The sequence below is a fragment of the Camelina sativa genome, chromosome 14 (assembly GCF_030686135.1).
Source record: "Camelina sativa cultivar CO46 ecotype springtype chromosome 14, ASM3068613v1".
NCBI classification, from domain to species: Eukaryota; Viridiplantae; Streptophyta; class Magnoliopsida; order Brassicales; family Brassicaceae; genus Camelina; species Camelina sativa.
In genome coordinates, this window is record NC_141893.1 from 10,357,342 (window position 1) to 10,373,581 (window position 16,240).

The 16,240-nt window shown below is 36.7% G+C and overlaps 3 protein-coding genes, 1 long non-coding RNA gene and 1 pseudogene across 5 annotated transcripts; 2 read left to right on the forward strand and 3 right to left on the reverse strand.

Annotated features, from left to right (window-relative positions):
- The first annotated feature begins 175 nt into the window (after positions 1 to 175).
- On the forward strand, positions 176 to 2,314 carry LOC104743473 (uncharacterized). Its single transcript, XM_010464550.2, has one exon. It carries the CDS (start codon positions 470 to 472, stop codon positions 2,312 to 2,314), a length of 1,845 nt encoding a protein of 614 aa, XP_010462852.2. The 5' UTR covers positions 176 to 469.
- Positions 2,315 to 2,775: 461 nt separating this feature from the next.
- On the reverse strand, positions 2,776 to 3,343 carry LOC147928024 (uncharacterized). The gene is made up of 2 exons (XR_015579279.1): positions 3,088 to 3,343; positions 2,776 to 2,980 (listed from the first exon to the last, which is right to left on the reverse strand). It is a non-coding gene; the product is annotated as an uncharacterized LOC147928024 (long non-coding RNA).
- A 5,861-nt stretch (positions 3,344 to 9,204) lies between these two features.
- On the forward strand, positions 9,205 to 10,506 carry LOC147928025 (uncharacterized; annotated as a pseudogene).
- Positions 10,507 to 11,171: 665 nt separating this feature from the next.
- LOC104743474 (uncharacterized) lies at positions 11,172 to 14,657 on the reverse strand. 2 transcript variants are annotated; one of them, XM_087483160.1, is made up of 7 exons: positions 14,535 to 14,657; positions 14,324 to 14,441; positions 14,135 to 14,226; positions 13,809 to 14,036; positions 13,625 to 13,720; positions 11,779 to 13,517; positions 11,172 to 11,694 (listed from the first exon to the last, which is right to left on the reverse strand). In XM_087483160.1, the coding sequence occupies exons 4-6, from the start codon at positions 13,992 to 13,994 to the stop codon at positions 13,281 to 13,283; spliced, it is 519 nt and encodes a 172-aa protein (XP_087339286.1). In that variant the 5' UTR covers positions 13,995 to 14,036; positions 14,135 to 14,226; positions 14,324 to 14,441; positions 14,535 to 14,657; the 3' UTR covers positions 11,172 to 11,694; positions 11,779 to 13,280. The 2 variants fall into 2 exon arrangements, with proteins under 2 accessions (XP_087339286.1, XP_087339287.1); XM_087483161.1 differs by having other exon boundaries at positions 13,809 to 14,226.
- On the reverse strand, positions 11,794 to 13,254 carry LOC147928026 (uncharacterized). The gene is made up of 2 exons (XM_087485983.1): positions 12,237 to 13,254; positions 11,794 to 12,146 (listed from the first exon to the last, which is right to left on the reverse strand). The coding sequence occupies exons 1-2, from the start codon at positions 13,252 to 13,254 to the stop codon at positions 11,794 to 11,796; spliced, it is 1,371 nt and encodes a 456-aa protein (XP_087342109.1).
- Positions 14,658 to 16,240: the final 1,583 nt, after the last annotated feature.

Here is a 16,240-nt window from a genome sequence, read left to right on the forward strand (position 1 = left end):
ATAAAGTATTTTATGGAAATTTAGTTATGAGTCAATCAATACACCGAAATCTTTTTCCTTACATTTTCATACTTTTCTTTGAAGTTTTTTTTGGAACTTTTATAAAAATTTATCAAAACTAGAGTAAATTCTAGTTATTATCCCACTTTATAAAATTTAAATTACTGATTTTCTCTTGAAATGGTGTAGACGTGCTCTATAATGGTGTGATGCCTAATTGGCTAGATGATGGCTACAGCCTACAATACTACTATGAGATTAATGATTCGGATTTGCAAGAGAATGCATGGCTTCATCTATATGCTCAAGTTGCTACCTACTCTAAGTGAAATATTTAGATGGTGGATCATCTCCCATTGGAGATAAAGAAAGTGGTGGTACGAACAAATGAAGGAAGACAGAGAGAGTCAAGTTTGAAGTTGAAGTCGAGCAACGCAATCTTTCTACTTAAGTTTCAAGACTAGTGGAGATGCCGAGTACAGGTCTTGCTAAAAACAATTTAGCGTTTCGTGGAAGAAATGACAAGGTTCGGGTGGATGGTAATGGAAATTTTTTGGGCATGATTGAGTCTGTTGCAGATTTTGATCTTGTGATGAAAGAGCATATTAGACGAGTTGAAGACCATGAAATTCATAATCATTATATGAGTCACCAAATTCAGAATGAGTTGATAGAGATGCTTGGGGATGAAATGAGGCAAATGATCATAAAGAAGATTCATTGTGCAAAGTATTTTTCTGTTATTCTTGATACTACTCCATATATAAGTAACAGAGACCAGATGTCGCTAGTTATCCGATGTGTGGATATTTCTGAGCCTTTTCCAAAGATTGAAGAATTTTTTTTGAATTTTATAGAAGTTAAAGACAAAACCGGAGAAGGACTTTTTGAGACTCTACAAATGGTATTACTTGATCTTGGGTTGAATATTGATGATGTTAGAGGACAAGGTTACGATAACGGGTCAAACATGAAAGGGAAACATAAAGGAGTACAAAAGAGATTGCTTGAAATCAATCCAAGAGCTGTTTACACGCCATGTGGTTGCCATAGTTTAAATCTTGCACTTTCAGATATAGCTTCTTCGTCTAAAATAGCAGTATCATTTTTTGGAATTGTTCAGCGAATTTATTGTTTGTTTGCCTCTTCAACAAATAATTGTGAAGTTTTCAGAGACATTGTGAATGGTATTACGGTTAAACCATTATCACAAACTCGCTGGGAGAGTCGTGTTAAAAGCGTTAAAGCAATAAGATTTCAAGCTCCACAGATTCGAGATGCTTTGTTTCACTTGGCCGAAAATAGTGATAATCCGAAAACAAGAAGCGAGGCAGAGTCTCTTGCAATGAGCGAAATCCATGGAATTGGGAGTTTTGAGTTTTTGTTTGGGATGATTATTTGGTATGAACTCTTGTTTGTTGTTAACAAGGTAAGCAAGCTCCTCCAGTCAGAAGATATGGATATTGATATTGCTATTGCTCAGCTGAAAGGTCTTATTTGTTTTTTTAGAAACTATAGAGATACAGGATTTCAAGCAGCAAAATTAGAAGCTGAACAGATTGCTGTAGATATGAATATTGATCCTGTATTTTCAGTGAAGGCAAAGCGTTTGAGCAAAAGGAAAAGGTATCATGATGAAGAGCCTGAAAATGTTGGGGAAAATGTGATATTGACACCAGAAGAAGATTTCAGAATCAATTACTTCATCAAAATCGTTGATCAAGGTTTGGTTTCTTTTGAAACAAGGTTTGATCAGATTCAAAGTTATGAAAAGACTTTTGGATTTTTATTTGACTTAAAGAAGCTGAAGTTAGCGGATGATGATAAGTTGAAGGCTTCTTATGCTAACCTTGAAGTTTTCCTGAAGCATGGCACTCATTATGATATTGATGGTAATGATCTATTTTTGGAGCTGAAGCTTTTAAAAGGATCTTTACCTAAAGATATTAAAAAGGTTGTTGAGGTCTTGGATTTTCTAAAACAGATGGAAAGTTGTTATCCCAATACATGGACTGCATATCACATAATGATGACGATTCCCGTTTCTGTTGCTTCTGCAGAAAGAAGTTTTTCAAAGTTGAAGCTCATTAAATCTTATTTAAGGTCAACTATGTCACAAGATAGGCTGAATGGATTAGCTATGATGTCCATTGAAAGGAGTTTGGCGGCAAAACTTGACTATGAAACTTTGATGGATGAGTTTGCAAGTAAAAATGCAAGGAGAATCATTTTCACACGAAAAAAAATATTGATGTATGATGCTTTAGAATTTTTTGTGCTTTTGTTAAAACTATCCAGATTTTATTTAGTTTGATAAAAAAAAAAAGTTTAAATATATGCAAATCAGCCTTTTTTTTCAGTTTGCTTGTAGCCGCACAAAACATAGCGCCGACTCTAATTAGGCAAACTTGAGATGGAAGACCACTACACATGTCCCTTGGAAGTTAAAAATGTCACTATGAGGTTACATTTGTGTTCTTTATTCTTCCTTGGTTATACATTTTTTCTTAACCGTTCGTGGGATTGTTTTGAGAGAATTCTTGTACAAGCTTGAACACACTATATGCAGTCGGGCGATTGTGTTGCATATAGTGTGAAAATAAACTTTTACTTGTGTTGCATATAGTGTGAAAAATCGAACAATAACTTTTCTTTTTTTGCGTTTTATTTACTTGTGAAAATCAGTGACTTCAAGTAACTTCTCAAAGGGTTTTAGAGATGGCCTCGTCTACACCTCAATAAAAATGAAACGTGAACATCTCAAAAGGACAAATCTTTCAGGTCAGAAAATATGATATTGAATCACACACACGAGAAAGTAGTGACATACATATATGATTTAGTCCTTTTAGATGGAATTTAAGGTTCTACACCAGAGACCAAGTGTTTTCATACATACTAATGTTTAAGCCTCTCTAAAGAGGAAAACTCTTCCAGCAGATTTGAATCCTCTTCTAACTGTTGTCTGATTTTTCCAGAACTGCAAGAAAAAAGTATGTGGGTACCAGTAAATAAAATAGAAGAAGACAATAGCGTCCGAGTCAAAAGAAACACAACATATATAATCAAGTTTTGGAGAGTGTGTACTATTGTAGTTGAGATTGAGAAGCTTCTCAATAAAGAGAAGATAATGATAGGCTAACAACTCACTCCTTCAACAATTAGAATAGCTATTTTTTCCTTAATTAGAGAAGTGGTGTTAACTAACTAGGCCTTGATTGGAAGAGCATACGAAGAAGCTTTTTTAATTTTTATCATCCAATCAACATTTATTAGGAGAGCATATAAGGGAACATTTAGAAGCTACAGATGCTCTCTTCCTATATGCTCTCATTTGAAGCATTTTTAACTCTAAAATATATATATATATATATATATATATATTAAATTAATTTTAAATAATTAATTTATTTTGTAAAAATAGAAAATTATGATTTTATAAAAGATAAATTTATTTGTTATAAGATAATATATATGAGAAACACTTAATGTTATTATTAAAAATAATATAATAATATATTTAATACATTAAAATATTAATGTGGATATAACGTTTATAATATATATTTTTGTTTTATTTTAGTTTAATGTGTTATATTATATATATTTTAAAAATTTATTGAAATTAAAAATGTAAATATAGATATAAACTTTTATAAAAAATTATAATATATATTAATTATTTGTAACTAATGTGTAACATTATAAATATATATAATTAAAAATTATTAAATTACACATTTATATATATATATAACAATTTATAAAATTGATTAAATCTAAAATATATTTTTAAAAAATCATATAGCAATGAGTGATAATTAATTTTTTAATGAAACACATTTAAATTATATATTTTTAATTAATATCATATATTTAATATAAATATAATATTTAATACTCCACTGCTATACCAATCAACTAAATGTGTTATATTAGTTAGAGCATACAGCTTATGCAGCTTAATGCTTATGCTGCATAATGCTAATGTTATAGTATATGTGGTTCCAATCAAGCCCTAGGCTTAAGTTATCATCTGCCTATAAAAATAACTACAGAACCAATACCAAATATTGAGTCGCATGTGTGGCTTTTGACAGTTTCTCCAACGACGTCGTATAGATTTTTTTTCTCATTTTTTTATGTAAAAAAAAAATTGAACACAATTCACAAAAGATCTTTCAAATATACCAATGATAAAAAAAATAACAAAAAGTGGAATACAATAAATCCTCTATAAATTAATACTTTATAAATTAATAAACACTATAAATTAATAAATTTTGCTAGTCCCAATTCGGAACAGTGTAAAAAATAACAAAATTCGATAAGATAATAAGATAATATTTTTTTTGAAATCTCCATGTAAAATATGGTCCCAATAATATCATAAATTAATAATCATGTAAATTTACATATATATATATATATGTTGATATAGTAAAATATGTTTCTCTTAAACATCATATCTATAAAACAATTATTATGTTGTATCTTCAAATTATAATGATATAAAATATTCTATAACATTTCATAAAACAGCTAAATTTTTTTAAAGGTTTCAATTTCTAAATATGCATCATTTACATTTTGATAGTTTGATAGACTATTAAAATACAATAATTGATATTCTTATTCATAAATTTGAATATTTATGTCAAGTGTATAAGTGAATTTTTCTATAATATTTGTAATTCATTGTCAATAATATTTTTTTAATTATTTCAAATTCAATTCTAATACCATAAAATTTACAACATCCTAAATTCTAATCTTATTTTGCAAAATGGTCTCAGTTCATAATTTTTAAAATATTAAACAATTAAAAAATACCTATAAATTAATAATTATTAATTTACACTATAAAATAATAATTATTAATTTATAAATAAATTAATAAAATATATTGGTCCTAACATTATTAATTTATAGAGGTTTTAATGTATCTAAAATATCATTCATAATTATATTCATACAATTCTTTATTAGGATCTTAACGATTATGATATTTATCACATTATGATCTTCACGATTACTTTCCTTATCACATTATGAAATTATGTAATTACGAACATATAGTGTTGTAAATAATATTATAATTTCCAAATTAAAGTTATAAAATCATAATTGAGAGAAATTTTTTATAAGTTTCGTACAAATTTTGGGACATATTTATTTAAAAGAGTATTTATGTAATATAAACTATTAAATAATTAATTTATTCAATAAATTACTAAACTCCTTTAAAAGTATATAATTATATTTTATTATATTAATTTCAAACTCACCAACAACCTGTGAAATATTATCTAGTTAGCTATAAAAAAAACCAATGATAAAAATATTCACATAGATCTGCCTTGTTTGTTTTTGTTTTGTTATGATAAGCTAGCTAATTAGGTATGTTGTTTTCTTATGATAGCTCATGAGGATACGTAATGCCTTTCTCATTTTCATGGAAGACTACACCAATTTGAATCACCCCAGAACCAAAATTTTATCAAGTGAACCATTCATTTGCCTCGCAATTTAGTATACCCGTATCAATACTCGATTAAAAGTTCATTAAAACACTCAAATACGCTCAAATATTATCATCATATGTCTCACAATTTGGTAAATCAGTAGCTTTTCATGTTACTCTCCACTCAATCCCACTATGATTTAAGCATCAGAATGTCATTGTACAAAAATTTATTTTGTCAAATAAAGCCAACTAAGTTTTATTTGCTACAAGTATTGTATTGGGTATAACGTATTCGAAAAGGCAGATTAGTCTCCTACGGACGTAAGACTGTTGTTTTGTATTGTGGAGTTTGCTCATTTACAAGCAAGTCCTCTTTCTCCATGGCTCATGTCACTAAACGTGGGTGGACAAAAGATATATTATCAGGGGGCGGAGGAGAGAAGCGATTGAGGTTCCGGCTTAGTGTGAAGGATGACGTGGCATTTTATGATTTAAGATCCCGCCTAAAAAAACCCTACAAACTACAAATTACAATCTCTCTTCCCACTCTACTGCTGTCTCTCCCTCTCCATTATAAGGTGATTTCCCCCCCCCTCCCCTTGTTCTTTTTTTTTCTGGCTGATTTTAATTTTTTTCTTCTACTGATATCAGTTTTTTTTCTTCTTCTTCTCCGCTCTGATTTTTTTGTCTCTGCATCGAAGAAGAAAAGCACAATATCGAAGGAGAAAAGCACAATCGATGGATGGAGAAGAAGAAGCAAACGCTAATTTGCTCTGAATCGAGTTCAGAGTGAGTCTCAACATTGTATGTTCTGATGTATCCCCATGTTTTTTAGTCTCAGCTAGGCCATTCGCATTTGCCAAGGTCAAGTATTGATGTTCAATGGTCTCCTGCAGGCAGTTACCTGGTTTCACCTGCATCAGTATACAAAATCTTTATCCATTCTAGAATCTTTGTTTCAAAATATGGAGCCACTAGACGATGTATGTATCTTCCATCTTTTTTTTTTGTGCTTTGTTCAATATGTCCTACTGTTTCTAAAATAGGCACCTTGATATTTATATGCAGACAATCGCACTTCATATCTGTTTCTTGTTGCAGGAAGAGTCAGATGCTTTGAGCTTCGAGAGGAGATCATCCTTCTGTGAGATTAACCCACGACGGTGATGCTCGAGCTTCGACACCTCATCACTTAGCCTTTGGTTGAAACGAACGGCCTCTCCAAGCTGAGCTTCGAGGCGCCCAATCCTCTCTGAAGGGTCTAGGGGGTTCTAGGCAGAAGCCTCCAAATCACGAATGCGGCGTTCATAGCGCGATGGGCTGCGAGGAACACGAAAGTTAACTTAAGGAAAGAAAGAGAAATGCACTAGGAAGGGAATGAACGAACCTCAAAGACAGTTTGGGCGACATTGGTGACCGCATTTTCCTCCTTCAGTTGTTCAACAGGTGATATGCGACCAGAGCCAAAATGGATCTTACGAAACAGCTCGGCACAGGACTGGGAATCGTCTGAGATGGGACGAGCTGCAGGAGAATGAGTGAACTCCCAACGGTAATCCGTCGTCTTCTGCTTTTTCGAGGGATCAGGCCGCTCCTGATCTGTACCCTCTTTCCTCTTTTAAGGACCTTTGGTCGCCTCCACCTAACGACTGGGAGTCTCGATAACCTTTTTTCTGGGAGAAAGCGTCTCGACGGCCCCGACGCGGCGAGTCGATGGAGTAGGATTGGTTTTGGCGCATTGCTTTCCATCGCGAGTCTCCGCCGAGCGACAACCTTGAAGAGATTGGCCACTACAAGACGAGCCAACATAAGTAGCCCCGGTTTCTGGACGAGTGTCCGAACGGTTCTCTGGACGAGACAAAGGAGTTGTATCAGGAGCTCGGCGATAACGGGCAGATGCATCAAGAACAATCATGTTCAATTTTCCCATCGTCCTAGCTGAAGTAACCGACAAGCAAGTTAAAGAGAGGATAAAATGCCTAGGTAAAGATCGTCGAAAAGTAAATTGTACCTTACTTGTTTTCTTCTCTAACGGGGCTCGAGGTTTCCTTGGACGATCCTTTTTGGGCTCGGTACCCGGCCAAACGTAAGGGCAGAAAAGCTTGATTACGTCTACCTGAGCTTGCAATGAGGCGGAGCACGGTAGGAGACACCGAGGAATGACAACTGGAAAACAAAAGAAAAACACATAAGAATTTGGCCAGTGAGTAGGACGAAGAAAACATTGTAAGAAGAAACGGTCGGCTAACGGGTGAAGGGTTCCACCCAGAGAACAGCGGGATAGAAGGATCCTAAAGAACCCCCGGGACAACCTCCAGGAAGAAGTAAGAGCGCCCCCAGTTATAGGTTTTGCCTTTAGCGCCTTCGACAAGAGGAGGTTTCTTCGACGAGGCCAGATAATGAATTCCGGGAGTTTTGGATCGATTTGCCGGATTGAGGGTCGTCAATTCCTCGAGATGGTCGCATGTGAGCTTGACGCCAGCTGCATCGGCCATAATATAAAGGCCCACTGCGTTGCGGAAGGTCGCCGGAGAAAATTGTGAGATCGCCGCCTTGTGTCTGGAGAAATACGTCATCAAGAAAGCGGGGAGAGGAAAGGTAAGCCCGCACTCGGTAACAAACTTCTCCAAGAGACAGAAAAAACCAGGGGAACATCCCAAGGGCGCTGATGTGTAGCTGGAATCCTAATATTTGGCCGAGTGCTCAACTTCCCCAGTTAAACAGCCCTAGTAGCCGCCTCCAACTTCAGGGTGGAGCTGTGGACATAAGAGAACATATTTGAACTCACGGGGGGAACCTCGTCTGAGCCCAGAGAAAACCCCTCGTCGAAGGAAGGCTCGTCGACCAAGGAGGACACCTTGCAAGGAAGATCCGATTAACTGGGAACTGCATAGTCAGAAAATAAACGGTGCTAAAATGGATTTGCAGCGTTGAGCCTTGCGACAATTGGATTTCTCTTCTGATTTTGCAGCGTCGGAATCCGTAGAAACAGAAGAGGATTGCCCGGGGGAACGAGGTCGAGCCTTGCGACAATGGATTTGCCCGAATCTCCGGAGTTGGAAGGAGTAACTTCCCGGAGATGGCTCGCGGCAGAGGGATCGATCGATACGGAAGAAGACATAGAGGATGGAAATCGAAAAAACAAGGAAATAATTGCGTAAGAGAGGAGGAGAATCGTACCTTGCAGCAGAGAAGAGTCGAAAGTGAAAGATTGTTGAAGCGAAGACAAGTATTTATAGGCGAAGGGTTTAAGCAGTCATCATTACGGACGCGAAGCGTGAAGCGACGTTTGGGGTTCCGAACTTCACGCGCCAGCAAGTCCCACACGCGCGATTAAACGGCTACCTTGGAGAATGGGGGAGCCCACTCGCGACCTTCCATTTTCCAGATCTTTGTTTGCATAACGACTCTTCGATTTCCTGACCTTTGTCTGGTTTGAGCTTCGGACGAGAGGATCGAAGAATAGTTGAACTCGTCGTAAACAGAATGCACAAAGTTCTCCGCCAAAAGTGACTAAGAACTGAAGGCGGGGGGGAAATACTGTTAGGGGTGGATTACCCTCCTAACTGTAGGCCCAGTCCAGGAAGAGATCTCCCAAGGCCCAAATAAATATTCAAAGGAAAGAGGAGTATTTCCGTCCTTTTAAGTGACGAACCGACACGATTTCCTATAAATATGAACGTACAAACGCTTAGAAGAGGATCAAGAAAAACGATTTCCTATAAATATGAACGTACAAACGCTTAACCGACGCGATCTCCTCTATGGCTCTCCTCTTGAAATCCCAGCTTGAGCAGTATGCTCATTTGAATCATAAAAAGGTTTTAGAGCTTTTGGGTGTCTCCGAAGAAGCAGAGACTTCAGGAATTTTCAAGAACAACCTTGGTTGCATATACTATCAGCTTGGAAATATATCATGCTTCCGCTGCGTTGTTTTCAAAAGCTCTAAGGAACTGTTCATCCCTTAGAAAAGTGAAGACGTTTTCTCTCTTAGAGGATAAGTCTCTGTTGATCACATACAACTGCGGTTTACTTCATTTGGCGTGGAGGAAGCCTCTAATTGCTGCTCAATGTTTCCAGAAGGCGAGCCCAGTTTTCGGCAGACAACCCCTCCTTTGGCTCTGTTTAGCTGAATGTTGTATAATGGCTTTACAAAAGGGTCTTTTAGAAGAGGGAAACACTTCTTTCGATAGATCAAAAATCAGACTCCATGTAGCCGGGAAAGGAAAGTGGAGACACCTTATGATGGAAGAAACTGGATATTTAAGGAACTTGCTGGCAGTACCCAATGGGAAAAGTTTTCATTACCACTAGCACGTGTCTACCTCTCAAATGGTATATATCTGCTCAATGAGTCTCTCTCGAATGATTCTAAATCAGTTCTTGAATCGACATTATTCGTGGGGATGAATGAGACCAAAGAAGAATCATCCTCTAATCATGGGGAAGCGAACACGAACTCAGACTCCCTCTCTGCTTTCAAGGATATATGCCGTAGAGAAAAGCAATTGATCAAACAGGCTCTTCTTGCCAATTTGGCATACGTAGAATTGGAGTTGGAGAATCCAATCAAATCTGCGGAGGCCCTCTGCTTGCTCAATCGACCCACTGAAGCTGTCACACATTTATCTGACTATCTACTTGGAGAGGATGATTTTAAACTGCCATATGCACAAGAAAACTTTGACCAGTGGCGAATGCACACTAGCTCTGATTGTGACGAGACATTGGAGTTGTCCACGGAAACTGCCCTTAAGCTAGAAGAAGCTCGTGGAGTACTTTTTGCAAACCTTGTCGCGCTGCTTGCCACACAAGGACATCATGACCAGGCGAAACTTTTCTTAACACGTGCATTAAATCTCTTGCCGAACAATGTACAGCGGTCTACATCGATCTAATGTTGGGTAGGTCACAAGATGCCCTTGCTCATTTAAAAAAGTGTTCCTATGTGAGCTTTGTTTCCCAGACTTCTTAGAAGATTTGTACTCTAAACGGTATCAAGCTTTAGAAATTAATATGAGAGGATTAGCTTTGTACAAGTTTTCTTTTTAATTGCATTCGTGACTTAGATTTGGTTCGTCAAGTGTTAGTCGATTTCTTGCTAAGGAACAATTGAAGATTGGGTAGAGAGCAAAACAGAAATTTTTGTACTTATGTTCGGTCCACCGCCATCCAATCAGTATCCAACAGAATAAATGGAAACCAACCAATCCATGTCAATGCTGTAACAAGCAAGATTATCCAAACACAACCTGGAAAATATCTGAAAGTTCCAAATATTTCAGTAAGAAAAGCTCCGTCTGTTCCATTGATTTACCCATGTGCTTCAGAAGACAATGAAGTGGAGGCACCTCATGAGACGCATAGGATCGTAGTTATCGCAATAACGACATATATGTAGAAGGCAGACTTGAGATTGGCACATTCCACATTGCATGAAACAGTCTTTGTGAAAGTGAAGATTTTGTTCCAATCATCATCATATGTGATCCAGTTGCATAGCCAAGAATATTGCTCATTCTGGAGAAACTAGTAAGAGACACTCAGATGTCTTCTAGTATTCTTTAATCCAATCACCCCAAAAGCTCAAATATGGAGAGATCTGAGAAATGAATCCATTATGACAAAGTGAAGTACCTAATCTAGAAATTACACAAACTCACCCAATGTGTTCAAATCCTGACCACTTCATCAAACTATGGTCTTCCTAAGCAAAAATCCCAAATTTTAAAAGAAACCAGAGTCCCTACACTCACAGTCTGAGAGGGACATTGTTTTAGGCCTAGAAAAGTTGAGAGTACAAATTCCGAGAATTGCAAGGGAAAAGATTAAACCAAAGTAGGAGAAGATATTTTGAACTTCAACGTAAAAACTTGACCACAATATCGAATAACTAAAAGACGCTAAGGTAAGAATAAATACATGGAAACAAATGAAGACACAATGGACCTGGAGTGTCCTTAAGATCCGGCTGTCCACGATGCATGCATGCTATGCAAGTCACTAAGGCTAGTTGCCTTGAGTGATGCTAAATACAGCTTTTTTAGTATTGCAAACTTGTTTGCTCCTCCTGCTGTCTTTGAGTATAAAAGGACCATATTCTTCAGAATCTTTTGCAGTCGGACCCAAAAATCCGAGAGACGCTTCTTGTCTAATTCTTTCTCATCTTCTTTCGAAATGTGACATCCTTCAAGAAACCGAGACAAATCCGACTCGAGCATCTGAAGCTAAACAAAATAGAACATTCAAAATATGGCATCATGCAAATACATGAATGGTCAACTTTTCAAATCTCTGGATCGAGCACTTACAAAGTTTGGTTGGTGTTAAAACTCGAAGGACATATCCGAATCCTCTAACAGGATATAAAGGAACGTGCCGGGATCACTTTTAGGGCCAAAAATGTTCAATGATCTCTGATAATTCTCATCTGCCAGAAGAGCGTGCTCATTGGCTTTCTCGATGGCATTTTTTACCAAAAACATTTTGCAGCAATTTTTGTGACACCTCGCTAACTCACAGCAAGCCCGTGCGACTTCAACTTTACCAGCTTCCCCAAGATATACGTACGAAGCTAGTGCCCCTATAAGAGCATCAATGGCTGATAATTGACCAGGAGAAGAATTATCAATGCTCTGGGAGATGCTACTTAGTACATGAGGTGCAGTGGCGGTTGTGACTGTTTGGTCCAAGTGATTACCAAGACAGCGATATGCTTACCCAAGCTGAATGTAGACTTGAGTTCTCAACACTTCTTGAACAACAAAACCTTTCTCTATGGCAAGAAGGAGTTCTTTCTCTGCTGCCAAGAAGAACTCAATTAAGGCAACAAAATCCAGTGTTGTAGACTTCAAAGCTGCTTCTTTGTTCCGCCGCGTTTGCTGGAGATGCAGGGAACTTTTCTTTTCATTGGCCAGCTTTCTTCGGGAAAGACCACAGTTGAGGAGTGTAACTATAGCAAATTCAGAGTCGTCAGTCTCCTTTAATGCCATCATAGCATTAGTTGTTGCCTCTTCTGCTTCTTTATAATTTTTTCGATGCAAATGTTGTTGACCAATTTTACTCCATACGCATACTTTTCTTTTGATAAGAGATTGCAACTCCTTACCGTTGATTGGATTCAATGATCTTTGAGTTTGTTGGAAACAGTCTAATGCAGCCAACATGTGAGATATTTCTGCATCACCCTCACAAGACCTGGTGAGATATTTAAATATCCCACCCCTACCTTTGCCCCAGTTCTTCTTCTGAGCCACACAAGTGCAATTTACTAGCAAACAGAACTGACATCTTGTACTGTGTGTCGTTAACTTGTTCTTGAGCTTCTCCACTTCCTCTACAATCTCAAACGACATTTCTTCTTTCTTTGTTACTTCATACCCCTCAGGTAAAGGAGAAATTTGAAACTTCACATGAATCTCACCAACCATTAACCATACCTTAGCCCAAAAGATGCGTACTGATGGAAATTCCCTGAAACTAATATAGTCTTGCGTTGTTGAAGGGCTCGACTGGTTCAGCAACTCCTCAAACTTTTCGAATTGTATAAGCCGTGAAAAAGACGTGTACATTGCATATGCAAACAAACTCTCCCCAAACTTGTGTGGCATTGATCCAAAAATGGAGCAAGCTAGCTCTACGATATTCAGAGCTTGGAGCAACTGTCCATCCTCTTTGTAAGCTTCCCCAAGAGAAAGATATGATTCACCAAGAAGCAGAACGAGACTCCACAATTTCCTGTCTAGTGTAGATGTTGGAAGCCACTTAACTTCCTGGTCTGAAGACATTAGTTGTCGTGTCCCCGTGAGAGAATTTATAGCCAGAATAACATGTTGATCAGCTGCTCGGTGCATGAAATTGAACTGGTTGCAGTCAAAGGCGCACGATCTTGGCATACAGGACCAATAGTACCTGAAGCTGAGTTCACAAGTGATTCCTCCTTTAAGTCTGCTACTTTGACTTTACGTTGCACATTATTAGCCTCAACAGTTAAATCAAACTCCTCTTCATTATTCAAAATGAACCGCTCGTGTGCATATGCTCGAACAACCTATCCAGTATGATGATGTCACAATAAAATAATTAGTTAGTACCCATAAGGATTTAAACAGCTTTATTAGTATTAAAGAAAGAGAAAAGAGTAAAAGAACAACTTACTAGTTGGAATGAGCTTGCGCTTGAGGAATGGTTCTTCGAAATAGTGGAAAGATCAAAGAGTTGAAGCAAATCTTCTTCACCAACGCTTTTGTAGAGCTGAGGAGAACATAACCAAATCAACAAGTCGACTTTTTTTGCCAACAAAAGATGTAATAGTGTTTGGCATATAATAATAAAACGTTACCCAGTAAACACCAGGATCCTCTTTGCAATTGGATTGAAGAAACCTTAGAACAGCAAGGCCGTTTTGCTGAACAACATTAGGGTCAACGGCAGGTGCATCCCCAGAGATTCCATCTGGTAGAAGCTCATACCCTTGGACAACACCGTTCAGATGATTGCAAATTGCTAGCTCAGGTACACTGTCCATTACATTATCAAGCCAAGCTTCAAGCCAGGATAACGTTGGAACCTGTGTCAAAATTAAGAGAGAAAGGTAAACAGAGAAACTAATGAAAAGATGAAAAAGCATAACCACACTTAGGGTGGGTGGGTGGGTATAGAAGTAACATGTTGGCTAACAGGTGACAAGCCCAAGCTTGCCTCCGCGTAGCTCTGAAAGCTAACGCCCAATGAACGTTTCCCAATGAGTCTCTCACTCTCTGCAACATCAGGCATGCAAAGATAATTACTAAATATATAAACTCCTGATTCCCTCACTGAAAAAAATTGCAAAACACCTTGAGTACTAACACGCACCCGGGATTTAAGACGACAGTTCGCTGAACTGCTACTGAGACACGATTTCGAGGTGTCTTCAAGATTTGCTGAAGAATCTTAGTAGGTGCAATCACATCAATCTCAGAAATAGATTCCTCTGTCAAGTCACCTTTACCAAATTAGTAATTTGAGAGAAAACCTTTAAAACTCCAATTAAAACCCCAGATGCTTGAGGAGAATAAATACATACCTGCTCGCTCCATGTTCTCGCCGCCGACCTGAGCGGCGAACTTCATCTGTCCGACCAAGGTAGGTCGTCGCATCGTTTTTCTCCGATCTTTGTTCTTTTTACTTCTTTGTTCTTCGTCCTCAAACAACTTAGAATCAAAGTTATTTATATACCCTGGGCGTTCGGTTTTCTCGGTTTAATCGGTCCGATTTATTCGGTTTTTCAAAATTTCGGTTATCTAAAAATCTAGCCAAATTGAACCGAATAATTATTTTAGTTTTACACTTAGGGGATGTTATTCAACACTGTATTTTAAAGGAATCTGATGTATTTGCCTCACAATTTAGTAATCATGAAATTGTTGACAAGTGAACCATTCATTTGCCTCACAATTTAGTAATCTGGTATCAATACTCGATTAAAACCTCACTAAAATACTCAAATACGCTCAAATATATTATCATCATATGTCTCACACATGCCTAGTCCACAGGGGAAGCAAGTGAAGCCAAAAATTCAGGCCTAAAAATTTTAAAGTCTTTTTCACTTAAAAATCTGTTAAACAAAAGGTCTTTTTCTTTAAGGATATGTATAAGAGCTTTTTATTTACATATAAAAGACTTATTTTTCTTTTGTAGGATATATAAAAGACTTTAAAATATCAAATTGTGACCTTATATAGAAAATCTATAACTTTTATTATAGGTGAAAAAGGTACATTATTAGATTTTTGCCTTGGACACTCATGAATGTTGGACACTCATGAATCTTGGGCCGGCACTGGTCTCACAATTTGGTGATTCGGTAGCTTTTCATGTTACTCTCCACTTAATCCCATTATGATTTAAGCATCAGAATGTCATTGTACAAAATTTTATTTTGTCAATTAAAGCCAAACTACGTTTTATTTGCTACAACTATTGTATTGGGTATAACGTATTAATCGAAAAGACAGATTGGTTTACTACGGACGTACGTAAGACTGTTTTATTGTAGTGTGGAGTTTGATCAGTTACAAGCAAATGCTCTTTCTGGATAGCTCAAGCACCAAACATTCTAACGAAACTAAATTTTTTTCTTTACGATCAAAATATATAGTGAGTTAATATGCTTTTTGGCTTCTTTAGTATATACGATGGAGAATTATATCGAGTTAACTCTCAATCATTTGCATATTCAATATATCGTATTTCATCTATTGATATGTTAGTGTAAGTTTATATATAACAAAAAAAAAATCGTTGATATCCTAGAAACAATTCATACGTCTTAATTAGTTTCATATTTCCTACGACCAGTTTTTCTCTGTCAATAATTAGAAGGATTTCCGAAGGAAAAAACTCCTTCCAAAATAAATTTGTAGGAAAACGTAGTGTTTTATTGTAGTGTCAATATACTTTTATAAACTCGATACATTTGTATTTTGATGACAAGTCTACGCAAAGAAGGTCGCAGAAATTGAAGCGTTACATTCTTATAAAGATTATACCACGTGCTTTTGCATTATACGGGTGACCAAAGTTCAAAAGCTCCAAAACTCGAATCTTTGAATAGTGACAAGTGGAATAGCCTTTAAAGCCAAGTTGATAAATAAATTTCTTCCACCAAAAAAATTTGGTTGTGATCCTTCTCGTACATAAAATTTGAGTGAATGATATTAGATAAGAGGTCCAAATCATGTATAAAACTTTTAAAAGCATTTAATCCCTCTTATATAACCTATTAGA

Excerpts from the sequence above, each read along its gene's own strand:
- LOC104743474 (XM_087483161.1), bottom strand. The coding sequence starts at position 14,096 with ATGCTTTTTCATCTTTTCATTAGTTTCTCTGTTTACCTTTCTCTCTTA. Across the intron at positions 13,721-13,808 it reads AGGATCCTGGTGTTTACTGG|CTCTACAAAAGCGTTGGTGA; the intron begins GTAACGTTTTAT and ends TGTTCTCCTCAG. Across the intron at positions 13,518-13,624 it reads GCGCAAGCTCATTCCAACTA|GTTGTTCGAGCATATGCACA; the intron begins GTAAGTTGTTCT and ends CATACTGGATAG.
- LOC147928026 (XM_087485983.1), bottom strand. The coding sequence starts at position 13,254 with ATGTCTTCAGACCAGGAAGTTAAGTGGCTTCCAACATCTACACTAGAC. Across the intron at positions 12,147-12,236 it reads CCTTCTTGCCATAGAGAAAG|TCACAACCGCCACTGCACCT; the intron begins GTTTTGTTGTTC and ends TGGACCAAACAG.
- LOC104743473 (XM_010464550.2), top strand. The coding sequence starts at position 470 with ATGCCGAGTACAGGTCTTGCTAAAAACAATTTAGCGTTTCGTGGAAGA.